General features: G+C 34.9%; 1 protein-coding gene across 1 annotated transcript; it reads left to right on the top strand.

Annotated features, from left to right (window-relative positions):
• The first annotated feature begins 20,007 nt into the window (after nt 1-20,007).
• Nucleotides 20,008-20,710, top strand: LOC101278065 (60S ribosomal protein L15-like). Its single transcript, XM_033425570.2, has one exon. The coding sequence runs from the start codon at nt 20,049-20,051 to the stop codon at nt 20,661-20,663; it is 615 nt and encodes a 204-aa protein (XP_033281461.1). The 5' UTR covers nt 20,008-20,048; the 3' UTR covers nt 20,664-20,710.
• Nucleotides 20,711-25,667: the final 4,957 nt, after the last annotated feature.

The following is a 25,667-nucleotide window of genomic DNA, read 5'->3' as shown; positions in this document are numbered from 1 at the left end:
GCAAGATAGTTCAGTTTCTAAAATGCCAATACACTGCTGAAATCTCCAACAGGAGAAATATGAAATGTGTTTTTTTCCCAAATGGAATACTTCTTTCTCATGTGACATCCATTAATCTCACAGAACTTTGTTTCTAGAATTGTTTCATGGAATAGGGTTTGGGGAACATTGCTTTAAAGTATAAATTATCTTTCTGCTGGCTTTCTCTTGTATGTCAACAAGTTGCTATTAGTAATTCCCAGAGTCCAGAGAGGTTTTCCATTCAGCTGTTTGTCATTCAGTTGACTGAATAAAGAAATTGAGTTCTTTTTTGTGTATATAAAGGCTTGCATGTATATCAGGGAGCAGCCTGAAATATATCAAGAGACAAAATGAAAATAACCTCTTTCCTGATTTCTGAGTCAGCATCCACTATAAACAGAAGACTACCCTTTTCCTGTCTTTGAATGATGAGTGATCTCTTTCCCCCTGGGCTTTTTAGTTTGCTGTAGCTTATACCATATGACTCGCTTGTTCCATGCATTAATAACAAATATCTAATTTTTAATCTTATATTTAAACTACAATAACAATTATTTTGGTGAAAGTTATATTGGTGATTTCAAGAGGCACAGTTTTATTCTATTGTTCCAAAACTTGATTTTAACTGCACCTCCCATTTTCCATCTTTCTAATCCAAATGAATGTTTGTTGCATAATGGTTGAGGCCCAATTCATAGAAATACTGTGCATTGTTTTACACATTTGACTACTTCTAGATTAAGGTATTTTTCTTATCAATATTGTAAGTAGAATTGTGATTAATTTGTTTCATTGCGTTAGTAAAGCTATTTAAAATTTATCCTTTGATTTAACTTCTTAAGTCATCCTGCAACCATAAGGAACCATTTTCTCCCATGATATGTGACATCTTACCAGATTTGTGGATATTTATATCTTCCCTGTTTTGTGCGATTTTAAATGAATATATTCTGATGAACCACAACAACAATGAAAAATATTGATAATTCGATGTTCCTTGGATTTTTTTCCTCCAACTACTTAAAGATTTACATAAATCAGTATTTTCTCTAGAATTCTAAACTGAACATCTTTTATATTCAGAGTAAAAAGCACACAGTCACTTCCACCTTTAACTGACACTTCTGCAATGAATGGTTGATTCAGTAATACACATGCCTTTCAGGAAGTACAATTTTATTTCAACCAAGTTCTTCTGACATATTTCTACAAAGTCCTTCTGAGAACAGAAGTCTTTCTAAAATGGAACATATGTTTCATTTTACAGCCTCTCTCACTTTCTTGGTGATTGTGTAGATTTATTTCCTTCCAAGCTGGCTAAGATGTTTTCCAAGTAGTTTCATAGATATGTAGAATGTTTCAATAGTTATGTAGTAAAAAGTATTACAAATGTGCATATATATGGATGGATTATGTTTAAAAGATCTTTCAAAAATTATGGTGTTCTCTGAAAGTGGGGCAAAATCTCATCTTCAGATATTGGTTGGTATCCAAACACATTTGAAACAACTATTGTTCTCATTTGAAGCCATAGCTTGAAATGGTAAAATACTGGAATTTAAAAGAACTGGTTCTCAGGGGTAGTAAGAGGGCATGAATAGCCAATGAACAGGTCAAATAAATCAGTTTATGAACAATGAGTATCTTAAGTCAGAGATTTACTTCTTTTTGTATTACCCTTATAACCTAGTTCAGTAATAAATGCTTATTGAGTAAATGATGAAATAAATGAAATACATCAAGAATATGGGTTTGAACTGTGCAGGTCCACTTACAAGGGGATTTTTTTCAATAAATATACAGTCTGCCATCTGTATCTGAGGGTTCTGATTCCACAGACTGAACAAACTTCAGATCCTGTACTATGTTTATGCCCCAAGTTGGCTGAACTTGCAGATATGGAATCCCAGGATATGGAGGGCTGACCATGGGACTTCAGCATCTACAGATTTTGGTATCTGTGGTGGGTCCAGGAACCAATCCCCCTCAGAAACTGAGGGGTGACTGCATAGCATAGTGAGAGAGAGAAAGAACCTCACATCATTGAAGAGGACACCATCAAAAAAATCAACATGAAAAACAATTAAGATTTATCCATTTATTCAAAAATATTAAAAAATAGGGCTTCCCTGATGGCGCAGTGGTTGAGAGTCCGCCTGCCGATGCAGGGGACACGGGTTCGTGCCCCAGCCAGGAAGATCCCACATGCCGTGGAGCGGCTAGGCCCGTGAGCCATGGCCACTGAGCCTGCACGTCCGGAGCCTGTGCTCCACAATGGGAAAGGCCACAACAGTGAGAGGCCCGTGTAACGCAAAAAAAAAAAAAAAATATATATATATATATATATATATATATATATATATATATATATATATAAACCTGAAAGTCTGTATCATGTATGTCATGTATATAGACAGGGTTAGTGCATACCAAGTTGTATAAGATGAATATTTTTGCCCTTACTATATTCCAAATCAAGTTTTATAGATTTCAAAAGAAACACACACACACACATGCACACACACTCCTACTTTCTTGCACGAAAATGTCTCTTCAAGAAGTATATATTTATAGGAAGCATAAACATCAGTTCTGTCCTTAGGGTAAATGACAATAAACTAACAATTTGACAACTTCAAAAAAAGCAAAATGGATTAAAAAAAAAAATTTCCATCTCAACCAATGTTGAAATGAATCGTATCCGGGTCCTTGTGATGATTAAAAGTATAGTGTAGCCAAGCATTATCCTGCCTCTTAGAAAGTGAGCAAAATTTGTGATTACTGCTTCTCTCTGCAGAATATAAATCCAGACCAGACTCCCATTGACAGGGCAGATTTAAAGCAACACGAGAGATTCATTAAATTCCCAAAGTCCATGCCCCTGCCTCCTGACATTCTCAAAAATCTTTTTTGGGAACTTCTGAGGTTATTTTCTATTCAAGTTCACCTTAGAGATTTTGATACCTTTATCAGCATTACTGCTAGATGTTGCATTGAAATTTCTTATGATTGATTTTTTTATCAGATAATAATGCCATTTTCATGAATTTTATGAAATCTAGATAATATTTATTGCCTCTTAATAGTATTTGCAATGGAAGCGCTGAAGGCATCATGACACCTTGTTAAAGAGTTGATAGAAAAAGGTCACATGATAACCAGTGTCTCTGACAGTCCTTAAAATTTTAACAGCAGTAGCTGTCTAGTAGCTAGGCTGATTTCTGACAGCTGCTATGATGAGAAAGACCGGACTGTGGCAAAGGATGTATAAATTCTCTCCATTGACCTTCAGGCATAACAGCTGTGCACAGTCCTATATGAAAATTTCGAATGAACAGTTCAGATGTAATTTATATACACTCAGTGTGTTGGATTTTAAATGTTGATAGTTCTATAAAGCAATAGTTGCATTTTACTCAATGTAGCTTCCAAAATATAATTATTTCATAGTTTAATAACAAAGACTTTATGAAGACATCATGCACATGTATGTTTGCACACTTGTATTAATATATCTTAAGTATAAATAATAGAAGTGAAATTTCTTGTATATATTAAAAAGTACATTTAACATTTTGATAAATGATTACATATTTCCCTCCTAGACAGTTGACAAGGACTTACAAGTTCACAGAATGTCCAAAAGTTATTTTTTCATATACCTTTGCCAAAAGACAAACTTCTGAAATATTTTCCAAGATATTAGGTAGAAAAATAATGCTATATGTTTTAAATGTTTATCTAAGGATGAGTGAGAATTTTTTTCATATTTATTGAGCATTTATAATTATTTTTCTGTTGGTTACTAATTTTTCTGTAACAGCTAAAAAACTAGAACCTGCTCAGCCTACCTTCTCTATATGAGTGCTATCTGCTGACAAGACAAAAAATAAAATCATCAACAAAAACACACACACATACACACACACAGACAACTCTACCAACTTCCTTTGAGGCAGAAACTAAGGAGGGTAGTGGTTTGAGATTCAAACCTTAGAAGTAAACTACTTTCAAGGGCATAAATAAACAGAATGCTTGTAGGAGTATTAGTATATGCTGGTAGTTTTACTTATTTTTTTTGTTGTTCATGAACTCTATCAGTAAGAGTTTGGATTTTGTTTGTTTGTCAGTTCGGGTTTTTTGTTTGTTTTTTCTTTTTTTTAAGAAGTTCAAGTATTCTTTAGTCAAAGTTTAAAATGTACCACACTGCATTTTCGCAAAAATTCACTGGTACAAAACACTTTGCAGGTGCTGAGAAGGCAATAAAAAGTTGCCTTCAACTTTTAAACTCATTACTATAAATTATTCTTACAGTACTTTGCAAATTCAAAATCTTCAAACTACATCTTATTTTTCTAAATTGCCCACAGTACTCAAGGTTCCTGAAGCTAAGAGGATTAGGCAGGGAAAAGTGTAGATAAACTTTTCACTCCAGCAGAACGGCACAGGAGGTATAATTACTATAATCTAGGGATCTTAGTGTATACTGCACCCTGTTCTCCATCTACAAGTCTGAAAAATTAGAATATTTAATGAATATTCTATAAGAACAGTCAAGGGAAGTTTATATAATCTGTCTATTGGCAAAGAATGTCATGATAAACATCTTCAAATGGACATTTAAAAAAACACTCATATGAACACACAAAAAACTACAGAACAGAGTTTTGAGCATTGGAGTAAAACAACTATATCTATATTCTCAGTATATTCCCCTAGAAGTGTGAACAGTAGTGAGACAAGCAGTGTGGAAAAACCTCCTAGGAGAGTTACTACAGTAGCTCAGGCAAAAAAAGATGGCAACAATTCTGAAGTATTAAAATTAAACATGGAAAAATAAGGGCATATTAAATGTTTCAAGAGAGAGTTAAAAATATTTGGTATTTGAAGGGCTATTGAGTGATGGTACTTAAAGGAAAGGGAAATATCATTGAAGACATTAATGACATTCTGGGATGAACTATTAGGTGGTTTTGATACTGGACTGAGACAGGTATCCCTGGAAAAGGAGGAGCACTCTCGTGTCATGTTGTTCTGAGGTTAGGGAGAAATTATGAAATCAGTTTTAGACAAGATTTTGAGTTTCCTGTGAGACATCAAGCTATGTTAAGTCAGATTCTTGGAAATCAAAAGAGAGTTCTAAACTGGTGCTATACATTTCTAAATAATAGTCATATTGATGTTATGGAACTAGATATGATCACTCAAAAAGACAGTGTAATGTAAGAATAAGAAAGGCCAAGGGGCTTCCCTGGTGGCGCAGTGGTTGAGAGTCCGCCTGCCGATGCAGGGGACACGGGTTCGTGCCCCAGTCCGGGAAGATCCCACATGCTGCGGAGTGGCTGGGCCCGTGAGCCATGGCCGCTGAGCCTGCGCGTCCGGAGCCTGTGCTCTACAACGGGAGAGGCCACAACAGTGAGAGGCCCGCGTATGGCAAAAAAAAAAAAAAAAAAAGAAAGGCCAAGGATTGAGCCCTTTAGAGGAATAATGAAATTTTGAATGAATGCAGACAGAAAGAAAGATCTAAAAACAGACCTAGAAGAAGTTGGAAAGTCATCTATGAAGCAAGAGAAAAACCAGGAGATTGTGGTGTCACACAGGCCAAGTAAAGAGAATTTTCAAAGGACAGTATTGTCAACTGAAAAAAATAAAATGCTTCTGGAAATTTAACTAGGATAACTGAAAGGATTATTTTTTATGGAACATTATATAATCATTCTTAAGTTTAGTAAAAACAAGACTCAAAATTCTTATCACTATATGCCTGAAGCCAGTGAAATAATTTCTAAGTAATTTTGATAATAACAATTGTGCAGAAAAACATGTTTATTATAGCTGTTTTATTCTATAATTTCAAAAACAATTGAAAATATTTTAGATATGCAAAGAAATTTAAAATATAATATCCATACAATGTTTTTGAAAATCACTGCAATACTGGCACAAAAATCAACAGAAAGATCAATGGAACAATTTACATAGACCTGAAATAGTTTCTAGTATATTTAAGATTTCAACATATCATAAAAAAGGAGTCAGTAATGAATGGAAAATCACACATTCCTTCAAAAATACTGATGTAATGTTTGGCTATCTGAACAAAAAACCATCTTACTATATTGCAAAATAAATTTCAGGAGGATTAAATATTTATTTGCAAGATTACCATAATTTAATTCAATAAAGAAATTTAAGTAATTAAGAAAATTAAAATCCTTACTAGAAATAAAATAAATTTCTCCACTCATTTCATAAAATTACTGTTGTATTTGAAAGCTAGATAAAGAAAACTCAAGAAAATTATAAATTTGTATCACTTGGAGATAAATATTAGCTTAAAAATCACAACGGTGTATTTAAAAGTAATATTTCATGATCAAATACCTTATCTCAGAAACACAAAGATCACTCAACATGTTGTACATACATGGTCTAAGTCAACAGACCAAACAGAAAAAACAGATTATTACATCAATAAATATATATATAAAAACTTCTGGTAAAGTTCATTTCCTATTTAAGAAATATACTCCTAGTGAACTAGGCAATGAAATATATGGATAAACTCCAAATCAAAAATTATAAAGCAGAAAATTGGTGAATAAAACCACAACAAAATTAAGAATCTTAATGTTTAATAAAGATTACAAAATACAAACAAAAAGAAGACAAATTAGATAAGATATTCTCAATGTTTGTAACTAACAGCAGTTAAAGGAACTTCTGAAAATTCACACAACATGGAGCTGGACAAGAAGAACCTCAAAGAACTAATGGGCAAAAATATGAACAGAAATCCACAGAGAGGGACAACCAAAAGGCAAATAAGATGGTCAAACTCATTAAAATTAGAGAAATGCAAACAGAAGCAGCAACGGGATATAACTTTCCTCCCAGAAATTTGGCAAAAATAAAACATCTAATAACATAAGTATAGGCAGATAAGTGGGCATTCAGGAATCTTCATACACTAAAGGTGTAAGTGATGATTGATATATTCTCATTCTAGGGAGTAATCCAGCAATATTTAGTCAAATTAGATAAACACGTACTCTTTGTTTCAGATGTCCTTGTCCTGGTTATATATGCCAAGGAAATTCCTGCACAAATCCGTAGAGACAAATTTAATGATGTTCACACACACTGTTTGAGTTAGTGGGGTTTTGAAGGCAATCTGGGTGACCCTCTTGGGGAAATAGATAAGTAAATATGTTAGATGCAAGCTAAAGAATGTAAGTTATATAAACTATATATAATTATATATATATTTCACAAAAACACATAGAAATAAAAAAGAATATACATTTAAAAAATTAGAATGATTCCCTAAGTGGAACTGAAAAATGGAAAAAACTGGGAATATATTCATAAAGCCATATTGTATAATGCTGCTATATTGTCAAGAACTCCGAGTATTAAACTTAATTCTCTGTACCTGAAATTTTCTCTCTCTTTATCTAACTAAGTATAGTTTAGAACATTTTCTAAATATAAATTAATGAGAGAATTTCTAAAGAATATCTGATATTTTTGATATATTTGCATATATTTGATATATGTGATGGCATAAAGATTTATAAACTGTCAGAAAAAAATGACAAACTGAAAACAATCTTTGCAATAAATATAGCAGATGTAGATTTAACTGCATTGATATCTAAGTTTTTACATATGTAAGTTTTTACATATCTAGTAAATAAGTAGTTTCTCTCAAATGCATGTAAGACATTAATAGCCTATCCACATACAATAAATATAAATGCCAATAAACAGATTAACAATATCCAATATCATTCAAAGCCGTGCAAATTAAAAAGCAGTATGGTATTTTGCACTCAGCAATAAAAAGATATAAAATTTCTATGATACTCAGTGCTTGCTAGATGATAGTGAAACAGAAATTAACTAATAAACCATATGCAAGCTGTGGAATGGCTAATATCAAGCATAAATATCTAAAAGATCCTATGATGAGCAAAAATGATGGAGATCAAGAGATGTGACATGAAATTTCATCAAATGGAAACCAGAAAAAAAGAAAATAAAAGAGTCCTCATCTCCCTGTAAGTAAACAAAGAGGTTTGTTGAATAAACATTTTAAAAGTGAAGAGTCAAGATTTCTAAAATGAGCAGTCTCCAGTTATTCCTCATGTCTGTTCACATGCTAACTGAGGAAGTTTCCGGGAGCTGTGTCGAATTGGCAAAATGCTGACAATACATGAAGTTAAAATATAGGCATTAAAACAAAAATAAACAAAATAAAACCATTTCCTTATTTTCCTATTTATTTGCTTGTGTATGTATACCAAATATTAAGTCATTATCGATGAGTGGTAGGCTGATATGCAATTTTTGAGTCTTTGCTAATTTCTTTAGTTTGAAAGTTTTCAACCGTGCAAATATATTTAAGAAAACATTTTAAGAAAAGTCTGCTCACAAAAGCCCATGAAATGAAGAACACAGTCAAACTTGAGTGCTGTTAGTTGACTTGTGTTCCAAATTTGGAGTGTCCAGTTCCCACTGGACACTGGTGGTGGAGATTAAGTGGCCTGGGGAGGATCTCTGGAAACCAGAATTTGTGAAATGAAGATTGCACTTGGGGAACAAGGGCAATGCTTATGTTTATAAACCATCTGAGAACAAAAACCTTTTTAAATAAAAAAAAAAAAATTGAAAAAAACTTTTCTTTACAAAAAAAATTGTCAATGTATTTCTTTTTAATTTGTGGTTGTAAAATGTTATAAAAGAGGACTATAGTATCTTGGGACATTAAAAGTAAGACATGCACCAAAGTTTTGCTAATAAGGCACAAGAGTAGTGAGTGACAGGCAATTTCAGAACCAAAATGTTTACATGTTTTCACATAGTTCTCATAGCTTCACCACTGTCACATTTTCAGAGAAGCACCTAATTTTTAGAGTTCCTGCCAACTTCCTGCATTTTGCTTTATTTCACCTGACAAAACGAGTATTTACCTGAAGTGTTAGGAACAGTTTCACAGTAGTAATTAAGGAAATGTAATGAACAGAGGTTGGTGGCAAAACACTTTATTACTGATTCTTGTCATGTCTTTTCATTATATATTCAGCTTATAAGCTTAGAATATTATTGGCATTTATGAATTGAATAGGATCTCTAATAAAAATCACAATGCTTAGTAATATCTCATAAACAAAATTCATGGTATTTTTCAATGAAAAACATTCCTTAATTGTGAAAATCCCAAACCTGAATTCAGTACTTTAAATATCATCAAGTAGTAACATTTTCTTTTAAGTTCATTTCCCTGCTTTCTTCAAGTTAACTTCAGGAAACTTTTTGTTACCTGTTATTTCACCTTCCTTTCCTCTCTCTCCCCATGTATATATATATATACATATATATGTATATATGTATATATATATAGTCACATATATGTATATATGTGTATATATATGTGTGTGTGTATATATATATATATATATCAGAGTCTATATTTGCATAACAACACTGCCAATAATCAGAAATGGGGAAAATGAGAATATATGATAAATGGTTAGCTAAACTGAAATCATCAACTGTGGATGAGACATATACTGAAAGATACCTTATACCATATGATAATGGAAAACCTGAATTTAGTAAAAACCACAGAAATCGTAATACATTTTATCTGAGTACTTTATCAAACCAAATTGCATTTTGGACGATCACTCAGACAAAAAACATGCTATTTAACTGTGTTAGATGGGGATATCTCAATGTTCATTGTAAAATGAGTTTGTGGGATATTACAGGTTAAATGTTGCAGGTTACAAATGTTTCATGGATGAAGATATCTGGAAATGCTTGTTTAAATAATTTAATCATTACTGACTGAAGAACTTCTCAGAACATTTTCAAGAACTATGAAGGTTTGAGCTTTTACCTTACTTGCAAGGTAACAAGTTAGCTTGCTACACTTTCATGGATGCTAGCAGAAGTCATAAGATCCCTGGGTCAGAGGCAATTGACTTTATTACTTATGGCGCGGCAGGCAGCATGAACATGTCCCATACAGGCAATGCGAATGGGTCCAGAGAAAGCCAGCACATGCAGTGGGTTGCGTTACAACAGAGGAACCATGAGTTTAGGAAACTCAAATTTATTATACTGGGCAGTGAGCATTCTTCTTTTTTTTTTTTTTTTTTTGTTTTTTGTTTTTTGTTTTGCGGTACACGGGCCTCTCACTGTTGTGGCCTCTCCCGTTGCGGAGCACAGGCTCCGGACGCGCAGGCTCAGCGGCCATGGCTCGGACCGAGACACGAACCCGTGTCCCCTGCATCAGCAGGCGGACTCTCAACCACTGCGCCACCAGGGAAGCCCCAGGATTCTTCTCTTTTGCTCCTATCTTCCAAGGCTGTTCACTATACAAATATACTTGAAAAGATAATCCAGATTAAAAGACATCCTGTGCCTCCTCCTTCAGAACATTCAGACAAGCAATATCCCATGGAGAACTGCCTCCTAAGAACCCTTTAAAATGCTTATTCGCATTGTGGATCTTACGGATACACTAGGACTTCCCAAATCCAATTTGAATATGAACATTGTGTATCTCTGTGTGTGTAAAGCCTCTCTTAATTAGATGTAGAAATCAAGAAAAAATTGAAATAAATCTTTTTCCATCTCATATGCTGGTTAAGATTTACAATCAACTTGACATTCTCTTACCATTGCATTCTTAACTATTTTAAAGTATGACAGGAAATGGAACTCTTTTGTGAAGTTTAATTAAAATATTTACATAAGTATAATGGCCTATGCTTGAATCCTAGCTCCAACGTTTACTATTTACATGTAGGGGGGAAAAAAAGGAAAAAATTCTTAGAACTTCAGGTTTTATCTGCAAAAACTTACCTCGTGAATTCATTTCTTTGATTAAATGAAATGATACATGTAAATAACTTAATGTTCCTCATATATAGATTTTGTATTATTATATTAAAATATATTCTATAATGCTATGTACTGTATTGTTTTATAAAATATTAAAATTGTAAATAATTATAAAATAAATCTAAAATTACATTACTATAGAAGTGTAAAATAAGGGTCAAGTGAAAACTGAGGCACATGCACATACACGCATAAAACAACATCATTGGAAAGTGACAAATACCAAAGACCAAGCAAATTTTAATTTCCAACAAATGTCAAATACAAGATAAAAACATCAAAAATAAGGACCAAAAAAATCATTTAGTTTTAAATATTTCACATTTATTTTTAAATTATCTATATAGATGTGATCAGAAAGCAAAGTTGTTAACTGGTCAATCATTACTTATAGTCTGGAAGCAAAAATAGGGTTATTAATATTCCTCTTGAAAGATGTAAGGACAACCTCTACAGAATGAAATTGATGACATTTCCTTCCAGTTCTAAATAGTTGCATCATAAGCACAAAGCATTGGTCCTTTTTCCCTGTTAACTTATATTCTCAAGAGTGTATAGGGCTTCCTTGGTGGCACAGTGGTTGAGAGTCCACCTGCCGATGCAAGGGACACGGGTTCGTGCCCCGGTCCGGGAATATCGCACGTGCCGCGGAGCGGCTGGGCCCGTGAGCCATGGCCGCTGAGCCTGCGCGGCCGGAGCCTGTGCTCCGCAACAGGAGAGGCCACAACGGTGAGAAGCCCGCACGCGTATCGCAAAAAAAAAAAAAAAAAAAGAGTGTACGAAAATAATGCCAACAGTCAAGTTTATATTCTTTTTATTTAGTAAGAATTAATATTGTAACTTATAGGAGCCACAATCATGCTAAACATCAGTTGTTTAAAGATGTGTTGAAATAATAATTTATAATTAGGAAAAATACTTTCCCTTTATTAAAATCTAAACAAACAGAACAAAATGTTTCAGCCAAATTCCTTTTAAGATGCATGGGGCTTAGATTAAAATTGACTTTAATGGGATCAGAATAAGGGCATCCAAGAATAAAATTCATATTTCATGTGCTCATTTACTTGTGTTGTATGCAATCATTTTACTGTAAGTTTCCATTTTTGTATAGTAGTTAATTAATACAAAGAGAAGAGCTTTTTCTTTCAATTTTTACTGTTGTCTCAATTTACTTATTCTAATAAATTAGTCAGAGTTAAATATATTTTTAATGATGCTTTAAAAAAAATTCATGTAAAAAAGTTGGTATGGAAGTTGTGAACTGTTTAAACTACGAAAGCTCAAAAATACTTTGGCAATGTTGCCTTTGTTAATGAACTTGATATAAATTCTCCACATGAGATATTAAACTAAGGTGTTTTCTGTAAAGTCAAATATTCTTACCTGTACTTTTTCCAGATGGCCTTCTGCAGGCCATCATTTTTCAGCTGTCCATGAAACAAATGCTAGGCCATCTATTTGTTTGGGAATTACTTTGCCAGAATCATTAAACCCATGTTGAGGGTAGCAATGTGAGAATTCCATAAAAAGTTTGAACTATGTTTGAAGATATTAATAAAATATTTGACTAGGTAAAATGGCTTAAAAAGGAGAGTATCTGTGAATACAGGAAAGCAGTTTCTCACACAAGACTTATTTGCCTGTTACATAGCATTAGTTTAGGTAGATGCAATGTCTGTTAATTCTCTACAGGGTCTTGAATATTTTTTTAATAAAGAAAAACAAACATACAATTTTCTGTCAGAATTATCATGTGTGGAGCACTTTTTGTGTACTTTGAAGTAATGTCATAACCAAAACAAGAATAATTAAATTATTTTCAAACATAAAAGAGTGAGAAAAATCTGAAAAAATGATTGCAGTTCTAATGATGTGTGTATTTGGCTATTACAAGAAAAAGTTTTTTACTAAGTATGGATAATAGATCTATTACTCTTAAAAAGCAATTAATTTTTTAGCAAGCACATGGCTTTTGTCTCTAGAGAGAAGGTAGTGAGGTAGTTAGATAACTGGAGACTAAGAATTTCTGAAATGTAATATGGTTTCTATCTCTTTTCTTAAATATCTTTTAGACTATGTATCTATTTATTACCTATCTCTTTGTGTTTATGAGTACAATACATGCTCAACTGCTATCATTTATCCTTTATTTCAACTTCCTTTTCTTAGAACCTGAGTTAATAAAGGGCTCTGAAATAATTATTTATGTTAAATATCATGAGAAGCTTAATTTTGTCCCTGTGCAGTTATAAAAAAATTAATATGGAAATATTAATCTAGACATGTTTGTGTACCATATCCAAATTCATAAAACAAGTCAGCCTCTTTATTATGAAACTACTTCCTTAATCATCACCATTTTCTAAATAACCTGGTTGAAGTGAAAAACCAAATGCAGTTGAATACTCTTACACAAGAAAAGTATCCATGTTTTTCACCATCAGTTGATATTAACTATTACTAGTCAAAGGAAAAAATATGAGAATCTAGAACAAGGGTCTACCTGTGTAAGTAGAGTACAGAAATTAACTCTAGGCATAAACTACCAAATCAGAACCTAAATCAAGTTGGTACAAACATATATGTTAATTTTTGTAAAATGGAGACTCTACAGTACATAAGTTAGTACCCTGAAATTTCTCACATGTGACTGTGTGTATTCTCCATTCATTTATTCATTCATTGGGGAAAAAAAAATCTGTTGGATACGTATAAGTGGATAGGAACTATGTTAGGCCTTAGTGATATAATGGTGAGCAAAACACTAAACAAATAGGGTATCTGTTTTTATGGATATACTAGTAGGAAAATAGAGAAATTAATATTAAACAAACATAAAAATTCAACCATAAATTGCACAACCATAGAAAAGTAGCTGGTTTTGTTAAACCATAAGGCTAAAAAACTTGGTGATGTCTTCCTTGAAGAACTGACAAATAAGTTGAGATCTTAAGGATGACTAGGAGGAACAAGACAAAGAAAAGGAAGAGTAATCCATGAGGGAAGAAAGTGTCCCTGCTCTGTAGTAGGAAGCATCATGGTGCATATGAGAAAGTGAAGCAGTCCATTGTGACCAAAATGGAAGTTGGAGACAGTGGTGGAGACGAGGAGAGAAAAATGGGTGAGGGGCTCACCATGAAGTGGCCTGCATGCTGTGTTAAGGATTTTGGTTTTCTGTCATAAGAGCAAGTAGAAAGTCATCAAAGGCGTTAATCAGGAACTCAAGTTGTGACATAAACAAATCAATCATATTTTCTTCTGAGAAAGATACATTCCAGAGGCCATATTGGAGGGAGGTGGTTGAGCAAGTCAAAGTTATGAACAAGTAAGAAAACTCCTGCAGCCATCCAGGTATGAGCTATGTGGTTATGATGGATATGGAGAAATAGAAAAAGATTTAAAACATATTTAGTGGGTAAAAAGAGAAGATTTGGTGATGGAATGAATAAGAGAAACATGGGATGGGGTGAGGGATGACTTCTAGATTTCTAGTTTTTACGATTAACTGGATGGTGGTGCTAATCTCTGAAATAGAAAACTCTGAGCTAGAATGATTGGGAGGTAATGGGGGAAGATGATGAGTTTAATCTTGGAAGAAGTGAACTTGAGGTATCTTTCAAATATCCAAGTGGAACTATCAGAGAGTTAGGCAGATATACAGGTATGGTGTCAAGAGGTGAGGTCTTGATGGAGATTTAAATTTGGAAGTTATAAATACTGGAGAGGGTGTGGAGAAAAGGGAACCTTCATACACTGTTGGTGGGAATGTAAATTGATACAGCCACTATGGAGAACAGTATGGAGGTTCTTTAAAAAACTAAAAATAGAACTACCATATGACCCAACAATCCCACTACTGGGCATATACCCAGAGAAAACCATAATTCAAAAAAACACATGCACCCCAATGTTCACAGAAGCATTATGTACAATAGCCAGGACATGGAAGCAACCTAAATGTCCATCAACAGAAGAATGGATAAAGAAGATGTGGGTACATATATACAATGGAATATTACGTAGCCATAAAAAGGAATGAAATTCGGTCATTTCTAGAGATGTGGATGGACCTAGAGACTGTCATACAGAGTTAAGTAAGTCAGAAAAAGAAAAGCATGTATGTGGAATCTGGAAAAATGGTATAGATGATCTTATTTGCAAAGCAGAAATAGAGACACGGATGTAGAGAACAAATCTATGGATACCAAGGGGGAAAGGGGTGGGGTGGGAGGAATTGGGAGACTGGGATTGACACATATATATTATTGATACTATATATAAAATGGACAACTGATGGGAACATACTGTATAGCACAGGGGACTCTGCCTAATGCACTGTGGTAACCCAAATGGGAGGGAAGTCCAAAAGGGAGGGGATAGCTATATGTATATGGCTGATTCATTTTCTTGTGCAGTGGAGACTAACACAACATTGTAAAACAACCACACTCCAATAAAAATTAAAATAAATAAATAAATTTGGATGTTATCTGTATATAGTTGATAATTAAATCTGTGAATAATGATTAGATTCCCAAGAGAGGAAGTATAGGGGAACACGGTGTAGGACTCACTTGAGGAACTCAGACATTGAGAAGAGACAAACTGGAAAAAAGAGATGAATGGACATGATCTAAGAGGTGGAAGAAAACCAGGATAAGAGAGTATTGCATGGACTTCCCTGGTGGTTCAGTGGTTAAGAATCCACCTTCCAATGCAGGGGACGTGGGTTCGATCCCTGGTCGGGGAACTACGATCCCACATGCCGCAGGGCAACTAAGCCCTTGTGCCCCAATGAAAGATCCCATGTGCCGCAACTAAGACCCAACACAGCAAAAAATACATATATATATATATTTTTTTTAAAGCAAATATTGCAGAAAGAAGGTAAGTTGGTGAATGTAGTCAGTGTGGTTCAGAGTCAGAATATAATAAGGCATGAGAAATATCCTTAGAATTTAATGATACAGAGATCCTAGTTAACTTAGTGATTCTGAAATAGTAGAGAAGTGGAGATGAAAATTAGATACACGAAAGTGATAGTCTGGGTATGTTAATATAAACATTAAGTTCAGAGAATTAATTCGTTTACTATATAATATGAAGTATAACATAAAGTGGGAAATTTTTCCATCTCATCACCCAAAAAGGGATCCTTTGAATATGTTTACTATTTAAAATGGACAATTCTTAAGTATTCTAGGCACATAGTTTTACACGGGAAACAGTGTAGGATGTTAATAAGAACCTTGGCCCTGAAGTTATAACACATTGAGTCCAAGTGAAACTTCATATAGCTAGAAGTATGCATCTTTTGTGAACCTCAGTATCTTCCTGAATAGCAGGTTTAATGGTAATAATGAACACATCTCAGGATTGTTTTGAAGATTCAGAAAGGAAAAGAGATAGAACATATATAGGATATAATCTATAAAGTTGTACTGAATAAATTACATTGATCTGATTGTGTGTAATAATATCCTAAATGGTGTCTCTACCTCTGGTCTTGCTACCCAGTATTACCCCCACTATATACTCCCCTCTGAACTTCTGGTGCTGAATAAAATATCTATGTCTTATATATCTATGTGTCTCCCTACACTGCCCAAGGTAATACTTTTCACATAGTATAGCCACAAAGATGTGTTATTTAAATCTCAAAAAATTATGTTAGATAAATTTATTGTTTGTTGTATGTTCAGACATACCTAGAGAGGTTCTGCTTCTCTACTGTCATGTCTTATTGTGTTCACGCAATAATTATTTTTTTCCACTGGCATTTAGAAAGTGTAATTAATTGAAGTAAATAGTTACAAAGCAAAAGTCAGTACTGACAGCTGCATTTTTAAAACCCTGTTGAATCAGTGTCATCTCCACATTTATCTGAAGTCAAAATGCTGACAAACTGTTATTAAATACACTTATGTATTCTAACTTTTTTTAAAGTACAATTGTATTTTCTCATCTCTCCTAGCTGCTTTGTTTTCTCCTACTACCTCTACCTTGAGTCAGTTAAGGATGGCCATGTTTCACTCAGCATTAAAGGATATACACAGACTCAGCTTAATAAATACCAAGTTGAAACCTGACAGGAATCATCTGTGCCCCTCTCCAGATTGATGGACCCTTTCCAGGAAGCTTTAATGTGCACATAAAATGTCATCTCTCTGAAATAATTTGCAGAAGATTAGTTCCATGGTGATTCAATTTGATAAGAATGGGTATTAAGAACTACCTCAGTGGACTTATTTGTACGAATCTGGCTTATTGGTCATTTCCATAAAGATCACTGAAGTGTAGATGATAAACCAGCAGGAGGAATAGCTCTCGAAACACCAGCCCCCAACCATCCCGACCTGCCAGCCTTCTGGTTGCTGAATATTTTCAGTTTGCTTAATACATATCTCTGTTACATTTATGACCCAGGATTCAAACATGCAGCTATCACTGCTGGCCTCTGGGTCTCGAATTATAGCACCTGAATACCAATTGTCTTCATCATATTTTATTTGTTTTTAAATGAGAGACCTGTACTATTATTTGTCATCTTAAAACTTATAAGCTGGAGGGAAATATCAAAGTAGAAAATATTTTTGCCTGTGGAATCCTGGATAATGTTTCTGTTTTGTTTCATTATTTTGTTAAATTTTCTTTACTTTTCAAATTCACTGGTCATCAGGAAAAAAAATATAAAGTGAAACATATTTAAAATGATGAATGAATACTAATATATCAGCCAAACAGGTCATTTAAAATTCCCAGAAATAATAAAACAAGGAATTCTCTCCAACCTAGAAAAGATCCACTATCATTTTAGTTGAGACTATGAGTGTCATCAAACTATCAATCTTAATATATGAGAAAAGGTGTTAAGCAAGCAGACACATAAAGAATGTTTACACGTAAAGACACATAAAGAATATTTATCACAGTGTAGTAGCTTTTACGAACAGGATCCAAGGATCAAAGAGTAGCTTTTCAAATAACACTTAATGATTATTTTGTGCAGTTTTTGTTAACCATTTGTTTTCACCTTCTAAAGTCTTTGGAAAGAGGCTCACATTTCGTCCATTTTGCCCTTTTTCACTTCCTTATTTCTTCCCTTTGTACTTAAAAGGACTAGTTCATATTCTTAAGACATTTACTTTTTTTTGCAACACTACTCTCTTCAAATGTTTTCCTACTTAAATGCTAAGGAATACATTGAAATAGATTCTACAAAATCAGATAAACTGAACTACAAAATGAAGCCTTTAATATGTCAGTATCTAAAATAAGAAAATGATTTTTAATACTAAACTTAAAAAGGGATATGATTAACGTTTACACAAACCTGATGGGAATGAGTACTGTGATGATGATCTTAGGTGAAAATATCACAAAGCCAGATATCCACATACCTGTGCAGCTGAAAGCTACCTAAAAGGACGAACCCTGTTTTTAATTTGTGTTTACTCATTATCTTCCTAAGTATATACAGTAGAGTTAGTGCCCGAGTGTTTTGGGATTTCTCTACTAAATTTCTTACTAGAGGCCGGCGAAGTCCAACTTTTTCCAAGTGGTACTTACACTACAGCCTTAATACTTGCCCTGACCCTCTGACCACCCTCACTGTTGCAGGGAAGAGCCATTGTTGTTTCATGCTGCACTGTCCACCTCTGGGCGCCACTGCTGCTGCTGCTACTAATGGTGTGTTGCCATCTCTCTCTCAGTACCACCAACACTTCAACTAGGTTCATGTATGCCCTTCCGCGGTGTTCCACACCTCAGTGTACTAGGCACATATCTGGTACATTGAAGCCAGAAGCTAATGATTATTTATCTTTTCTTTAATACTTTGGTAAAGGTACTTTTACCCCTCACCCCAATTCTACCAAATTTTTGGTAAAACCACTGTTGTAGATTTAAATTACAGATTACTTTCTTCTTCCTAGTAACTACACACAAGTTCATGAGGTGGGCTGGTGAAGGATTCGAGTGACAAACCACATAGCACTAAAAACCACATAGCATTTCTTCTCTCCAAGCCTAACACTCTTATGGAGTCAAGTTTAATCCCACCAAATTCATCTTTACTTAAAACATTAATAAAACAATTTGTGCCAAACACTATCCTAAATACTTTATAACATTAACCTATTTAATTCTTATTCCAAATCTAAGAATCAGGTACTCTTATTAGCCACATTTCACAGATGAGAAAACCGCAGCAGAGAAAGGTTAACTTGTTCAAGGTAACACAACTAATAAAAGAAAGATTCAAGCTTCAAACCCAGGCATGCTGGCTCCAGCTCTGTGCTCTTAACTGCTCCATATTAAGGCAGGCTGCCTCTCTCGTCACGGAAAGCAACTCAGTATCTCATGTAAATATACACCCGGTAAACCTGATCTACATTCCAGGTTAGTCTGAAACTGCAGCCCCCTACAGAGACATCATGCCCTTGAATTGACTTCAGTCATACGAAATTGACCACATATATTCATCAATGCTTATCTTTTTGTTTCAAAGCGTAGGTGATTGCTCAGATGCATATTATCATCTTTTTCCTTTTATTTCTGAACATTCCTCTTCTAATTGTATTATCTTGTTTTTGTTCAATGCTAGGCAGATAGCATAGAATTTAAGAACATGGATTTTGCAGCCAGGCTATCTGAGTGTGAATTCAGACTACCACTTTTTGTGTGACCTTAGGCAATTTACTTACCCTTTTTGTGGCTCAGCTTTCCCATATGTAAAATATGAATAATAATAGAACTTACTTTTTAGGGTTAATATGTTAATTAAATTATTTTAAAGTGTGTAAAACACTCAAACAGTCCCTAGCACGTGGTAAGCATTAGGACAGTGTATGCGCTGTATAAAATCTGTATAGTCTGCTACCGTTTTTTTATGCTGTTAGTTTGATCTTTGCTAATTATTGAACAATTATTATTCATACTTTTTTGTAATTCTAGAGGTGCACAGTTTATTCCCTAAGTCTCATAAGTATAATAAAACAACAACAGACTACCTATTAAACCCGTTTACTCATACATTGTTGAGAAGAAGCCGGTTAAAAGGTAAAGACTTGCCTTTCCGTTTGGCGGCAGCCATCAGGTGAGCCGAGATGGGCGCTTACAAGTACATCCAGGAGCTGTGGAGGAAGAAGCAGTCGGACGTGATGCGCTTTCTGCTCAGGGTGCGCTGCTGGCAGTACCGCCAGCTCTCGGCGCTGCACCGGGCCCCGCGCCCCACCCGGCCCGACAAGGCGCGCAGGCTGGGCTACAAGGCCAAGAAAGGTTATGTGATATATCGGGTTCGCGTGCGCCGCGGTGGCCGCAAACGCCCGGTCCCGAAGGGCGCCACCTACGGCAAGCCCGTCCACCATGGCGTCAACCAGCTCAAGATTGGCCGGAGCCTTAAGTCTGTTGCCGAGGAGCGAGCGGGGCGCCACTGTGGGGCCCTGAGGATCCTGAATTCTTACTGGGTGGGTGAAGATTCTACGTACAAATTTTTTGAGGTTATCCTCATTGATCCCTTCCATAAAGCTATCAGAAGAAACCCTGACACCCAGTGGATCACCAAGCCAGTCCACAAGCACAGGGAGATGCGGGGGCTGACGTCTGCAGGCAGGAAGAGCCGCGGCCTCGGCAAGGGCCACAAGTTCCACCACACGATCGGTGGTTCTCGCCGCGCAGCCTGGAGAAGGTGCAATACTCTCCAGGTCCACCGCTACCGCTAATATAAGTAATGTTTGTAAAATTCTTACCTAATAAACAGTTTAGGACATCCACGTCTGCTTAAAAGTGTTTTTTTAATCTGTCTGTTAAAACTAGTTGTCTGCAGATTGCTTCATTGAATGCATTGTCAAATTCTGAAAGTTAAAGTCAAATAATGTTTGAAGATTTTAAGTGATGGTGTGTCTTGTTTCTAATAAGGGGAAAATGCCTTTGTTTTTTGCTTTATTAGGCAGTTGATATGTCCGTGTTTAAAATGCTGTCTGGTAACAATAGGTGTAAAATTCTGTAAAAGAGGAGCTCAGAAACTAGCCATGTAGATTTGTTGGTGCATGTGATGAAACCTACAGCTTTATTGGGGTGATGCAATGCTCTGCTGGTTTACTCTAAAGTGGCTGTTTTATGGAGTTTGGCAAGGACAAACTTTAAATTGGGTTTTCCTTGGAAATGTGAAGGATGTCGTGGTCCTTTATCGTGATCATAATGCCAAAAAATAAAGTTGACTAGGGCCCACGTTTTTAGACTTAATTTGCTACTCCATATATGTAACTGCTGCTGCCAAAAGGCAGAAAGTAAAGGCATGCCACCATTTTTTAAGAGAATTAAATAAACCTGTTGCAAGATGTTTCTCTTACAAATTGAAACAAATCCTGGTTAACCTAAATTAAATTGCCTTGACCTCGATGGTACCACTGAAGTTCCCATAAAAGGTGGGAGCTCCTGGTTCAATCCCGTGACTCTGATCTGTAGAATACTTAACTTCATGCAAAATAGTCATGGTATTTACACTAGTGTATATTGAAAGTGATGGAAATTGAACATTGGGTAAATGAGGAGGGAGTTTTTAACCCTAAGGTTTATAAGCTAGTGATGCTAGGATTGGGAAATTGCTGTTCATAAGGTCCCTTTCAAGTGTGGGAGGATAGAAGGGGCTTGGATCAAATTTTTAAATGTTTTATTTTTAGTATTAGTTTGTGACCCATTATGAAATCTAAGCCACCTTGGGGAAAATTGGGTTGGTTTTATTTAAAAGTAACATTGCTAAGCCTAATCAGTGTTATCTTGGGTCAAGCCACTTTATCCATTCCCATAAGGCTACTAAGAAGAGTCGTGTAGTTGGTGTCAATACAAGTTCAGTTGGTTTCCGGAAAAAAAAAAAAAGGTAAAGACTTAAAAACTGGAATATAACACAATTTTTTCTGGGTTGGTGATAGCTCTAATTCTGTGTAATTCCACCCAGACTTTAGATGTCTTTCTAATTATATGGGAAGCACACCACTAAATTATAAATATTTCTGAGAGTAAAATACCAAGGAGATATTGGAAATTTTGATGGACCTTATAAACTTTTTGGCTAATGCACACATAGACAAAGAATCAAACATATTTAAATATTCCAAACAAAATAACTCCTGGCTCATATTTCCATGCATTTTAGCCACTTAACGTGTAATTGGTTGACTTTTGAAACGACAGGCCAAATCATTTATACTTTTTTCATAGCATATGTAAACATTGGTATAGAACATTTAATTTCTCATGGAGATATTATTGAGTGGTATTTTAAAACTCTGATAAAATAATAGGATTTGATCGTATGTTATTACTAATATGCTCACAAACTGAGGTCAAATGTAAGATGATTAGTCAGGTTATAGCTAATATTGTTATAATCCTGTGCTATTTAGAAATGTCAACTGAGCAGTAACTTAAAAAAATTGACACTCCATTTTCTTATCTTTCTTTTAAATGTCATACCAAAGAGCTAAATAGATGTGGGCCAGAGGGTATTTTGAGTTGTTTTCAGACTAAGGTTTTTATATACCGAAGTCAGTATGTATTTTGGCCTCATTTATGTGATAACATATCACCTTATTTCAAAGAAACTTAGAATGCAAACAAGTTGAAACAGAGCATGAGAGAACGATCTAAAGATGCTGACAGTGAAAAAGATGAGAGAGCTTAATGCTTCCAATACTGGTTCCTAGGCCACTCAAGCTCCTATGTCAGTTCCCCAATGTACATTCAACTGGATAGACTGGTAGAAGCCATTGTCCTTTGGTATGTCCTTTATTTTTTCATATTATTCAACACTTTCAGATTCAGGTTACAGATTCAGATTCTGGCTCTGAGAGCTCCTGACATACATTTACCAGATTTCCATGAGTAATGGAACTCCCTTTATTCATGCAACATATATTTATTGAAATGTTAGTAACTGACAGTCTCTGGGTGCTGGGTTCTGAGATAGTCCCTACTATAGAAATGCTTATAGATCACTGAGGAATATATACAAGTTCACAGTCACAGTCACTGTAATAACTTCATGTCAGAAATATCTATAAGATGTGATGGAAGCTCATGGGAGTGGTTCCCAATTCAGAGGGGGGCACTTAGAGAAGGAATCTGGAGGAAGGAGCGACAACTCACCTGAGGTCTGAAGTACTGACAAGAGTTAGTTGAGAGTCTAAAGAGTGTAGCTGAGAGTCTGAAGAGTGTACTATCAACAAACACATGCTTTGGAGTAATTGAATCTCAGTTCTACCAACAATAGGTTATGTAAACTTGGCAGGGAAACCACACAGAGTTGTGCAAGGTGTCCATTATACCATGGTCTCTGGTTGAGGGAACAAGTCATGATGAAAACCAACCAAAGCTCTAGTTACTAACCCATAGGCCATGGAAAGACCTGTGACTGCTTAGAGAGGACACATTTTCTAATTCACAGGGACACTAGGGGCTAAAGACAGATCCGATGTTGGTTTAGTGACTTAACTTCATTAGCCCTCCATTACCTAAAATGTAGGTTATAATGGTAACTATTATATTACATAGTGTCATGAAGATTATATGAAAAAATTCCTATAATTTGCTTTGTAGCTAGGAACAGAACAATAAATGGTATTGTCATCGCTAGAAAAGATGAAAATGGGAAGATAAACATGGATAAAAGTGGTTTCCAACACCAATATCCTTCCACATTGAAGTCTTACAATATGAAAAAGAAAAAAAAAGATAAAATATTCAGAGATATGGGACAATCACAAACATGAACTATATCTGACACCTTGAATTTAGAATAAGTTACTTTACACTAGATGAACATTTTTCTTTACTTCTCTATTTCTTCTTTTTACCTTCTATCCACATTTTATTTCTTCTTCTCACTTTCTGTTTCTTCTCCTTTTCCCTTTACATCCAGTCTACGACAGTGACCTACCAGTCTTGCTCACGAATGTTGCTAGCAGCAACTGAAAAGTGTCAAAACACCCAAACATCCACATGGCTAGCCACTGAACTTTTTTTTATGTGTGTGGTACGCGGGCCTCTCACTGTTGTGGCCTCTCCCATTGTGGAGCACAGGCTCCGACGCGCAGGCTCAGCGGCCATGGCCCACGGGCCCACCGGCTCCGCGGCATGTGGGATCTTCCCAGACCGGAGCGCGAACCAGTGTCCCCTGCATCGGCAGGCGGACTCCCAACCACTGCGCCACCAGGGAAACCCTGAACTTTTTTTTATATACATGGCCTTGAATCTGCTAATAGATAAATACATTAACTTCATTTTAATTTTTCAAAACAAGGTAGAGGATGATATTTTAAATATCATACACTTTGCTTCTGCTGATTATGTTTCTTCCTCCTGAGCTACTCAGACCAGTACCAGTGCCAAGGAGATGACTCTTTTTGATTAGAAAATAAATGGAAATTGAAGATCTGTCACAATGTATCCAGAAGAATTGCACAAAGCAAAATATTCTTCAACTCTGGGATGAAAGGATGAGCTCCCTCTGTGATCATCACTTCTTAGGACTGAAGAGTTCATGGTTGTATGTATGGTTTGAAATTAAACTGAGTTCAAAAGGGTGAAAGAATTTTTTTTTTTTTTTGCTATTTATCTCCCAGAGAGAATAAAAGCTAAAAGGAAAATAAAAGTGGGATATTTATATTACTGTGCAGCATAACTCACTAGTAATAGATTAAATAAGCAAATAAAAGTGGTTATTAATAATTTCTTATATCATTATGTTAGTCAGAAGTCCATAAAATTAAAACAGAGAAATTATCATGATTTTAGTCTATATATTTTGATCTTTAGTTTTCTGTTTTATCATTATTATATTCATGCTCTTGAGTGTATATGAATACTTCCTAAATATATTATTAGAGACTATGACAAATGGCTCATTTATGTAGAATGTTAAATAAAAATAACAGGGAATTTGGAAACATCTTCATAGTAAATTAAATGGTGAGTGGAAAAAAAGTATATATTTTAGGGAACTTCTAAAAACTTTATTCTAATATACAAAAACAAAGTACTATTCATCAAAAACATATCATGTCATGGTGGAAGATTACACATATCTCCTGCAAGTTTCTGCAATGGAAAATATGAATTGGTAAGAAACATATTACCAGCATGGGAATTCAGATAGTAAATTTTGTCTTTATTTTACAGCAGTGAAAACTTCTCATCAAATTGAAAATTAAATTAGAAATTATTATCAAAAATAGAACACAAGTCCTTACTTTTGGTATATAACTTTCTTACTCACCTTCAGTCAGTCATTCAGTGTTTCAGTCATGATCTTTTAAGGCTATATTTCAAATCAGCATTTATCCAAAAATAATGTTGTACCAATTATTTTATCTAGTTTCTCAACTCCAATACTTTTTCTTTCCTTCCTGCATTTTCCCTTACAAATTTATATAAGGATTGTTAGTTAATTTTACATTGAGCCTTTAGGTTGTATGATATTCAGGTGGGATTGTGACTAAACAAGAAGAGGAAGAATACAGATACTGTGACTGGGACCAAGAGATGAAAATCATGATCCTTGGGAATTTACATCTACCCTTTCTGGGGAGAGGGTGAGAGAGACAATTTGTACCAAGGAGAATTACATTTTGTTAGGTGGAAGCATATTGTTTGTATTTGTCATAACATATTTATAGGACGATGTACTCCAAAGATGAGTAGCCGAAAGAATGTACTGGTTATTTGAC

Source organism: Orcinus orca, chromosome 4 (genome assembly GCF_937001465.1).
Source record: "Orcinus orca chromosome 4, mOrcOrc1.1, whole genome shotgun sequence".
Classification (NCBI taxonomy): Eukaryota; Metazoa; Chordata; class Mammalia; order Artiodactyla; family Delphinidae; genus Orcinus; species Orcinus orca.
This window is presented reverse-complemented; position numbering and strand designations above follow the sequence as displayed.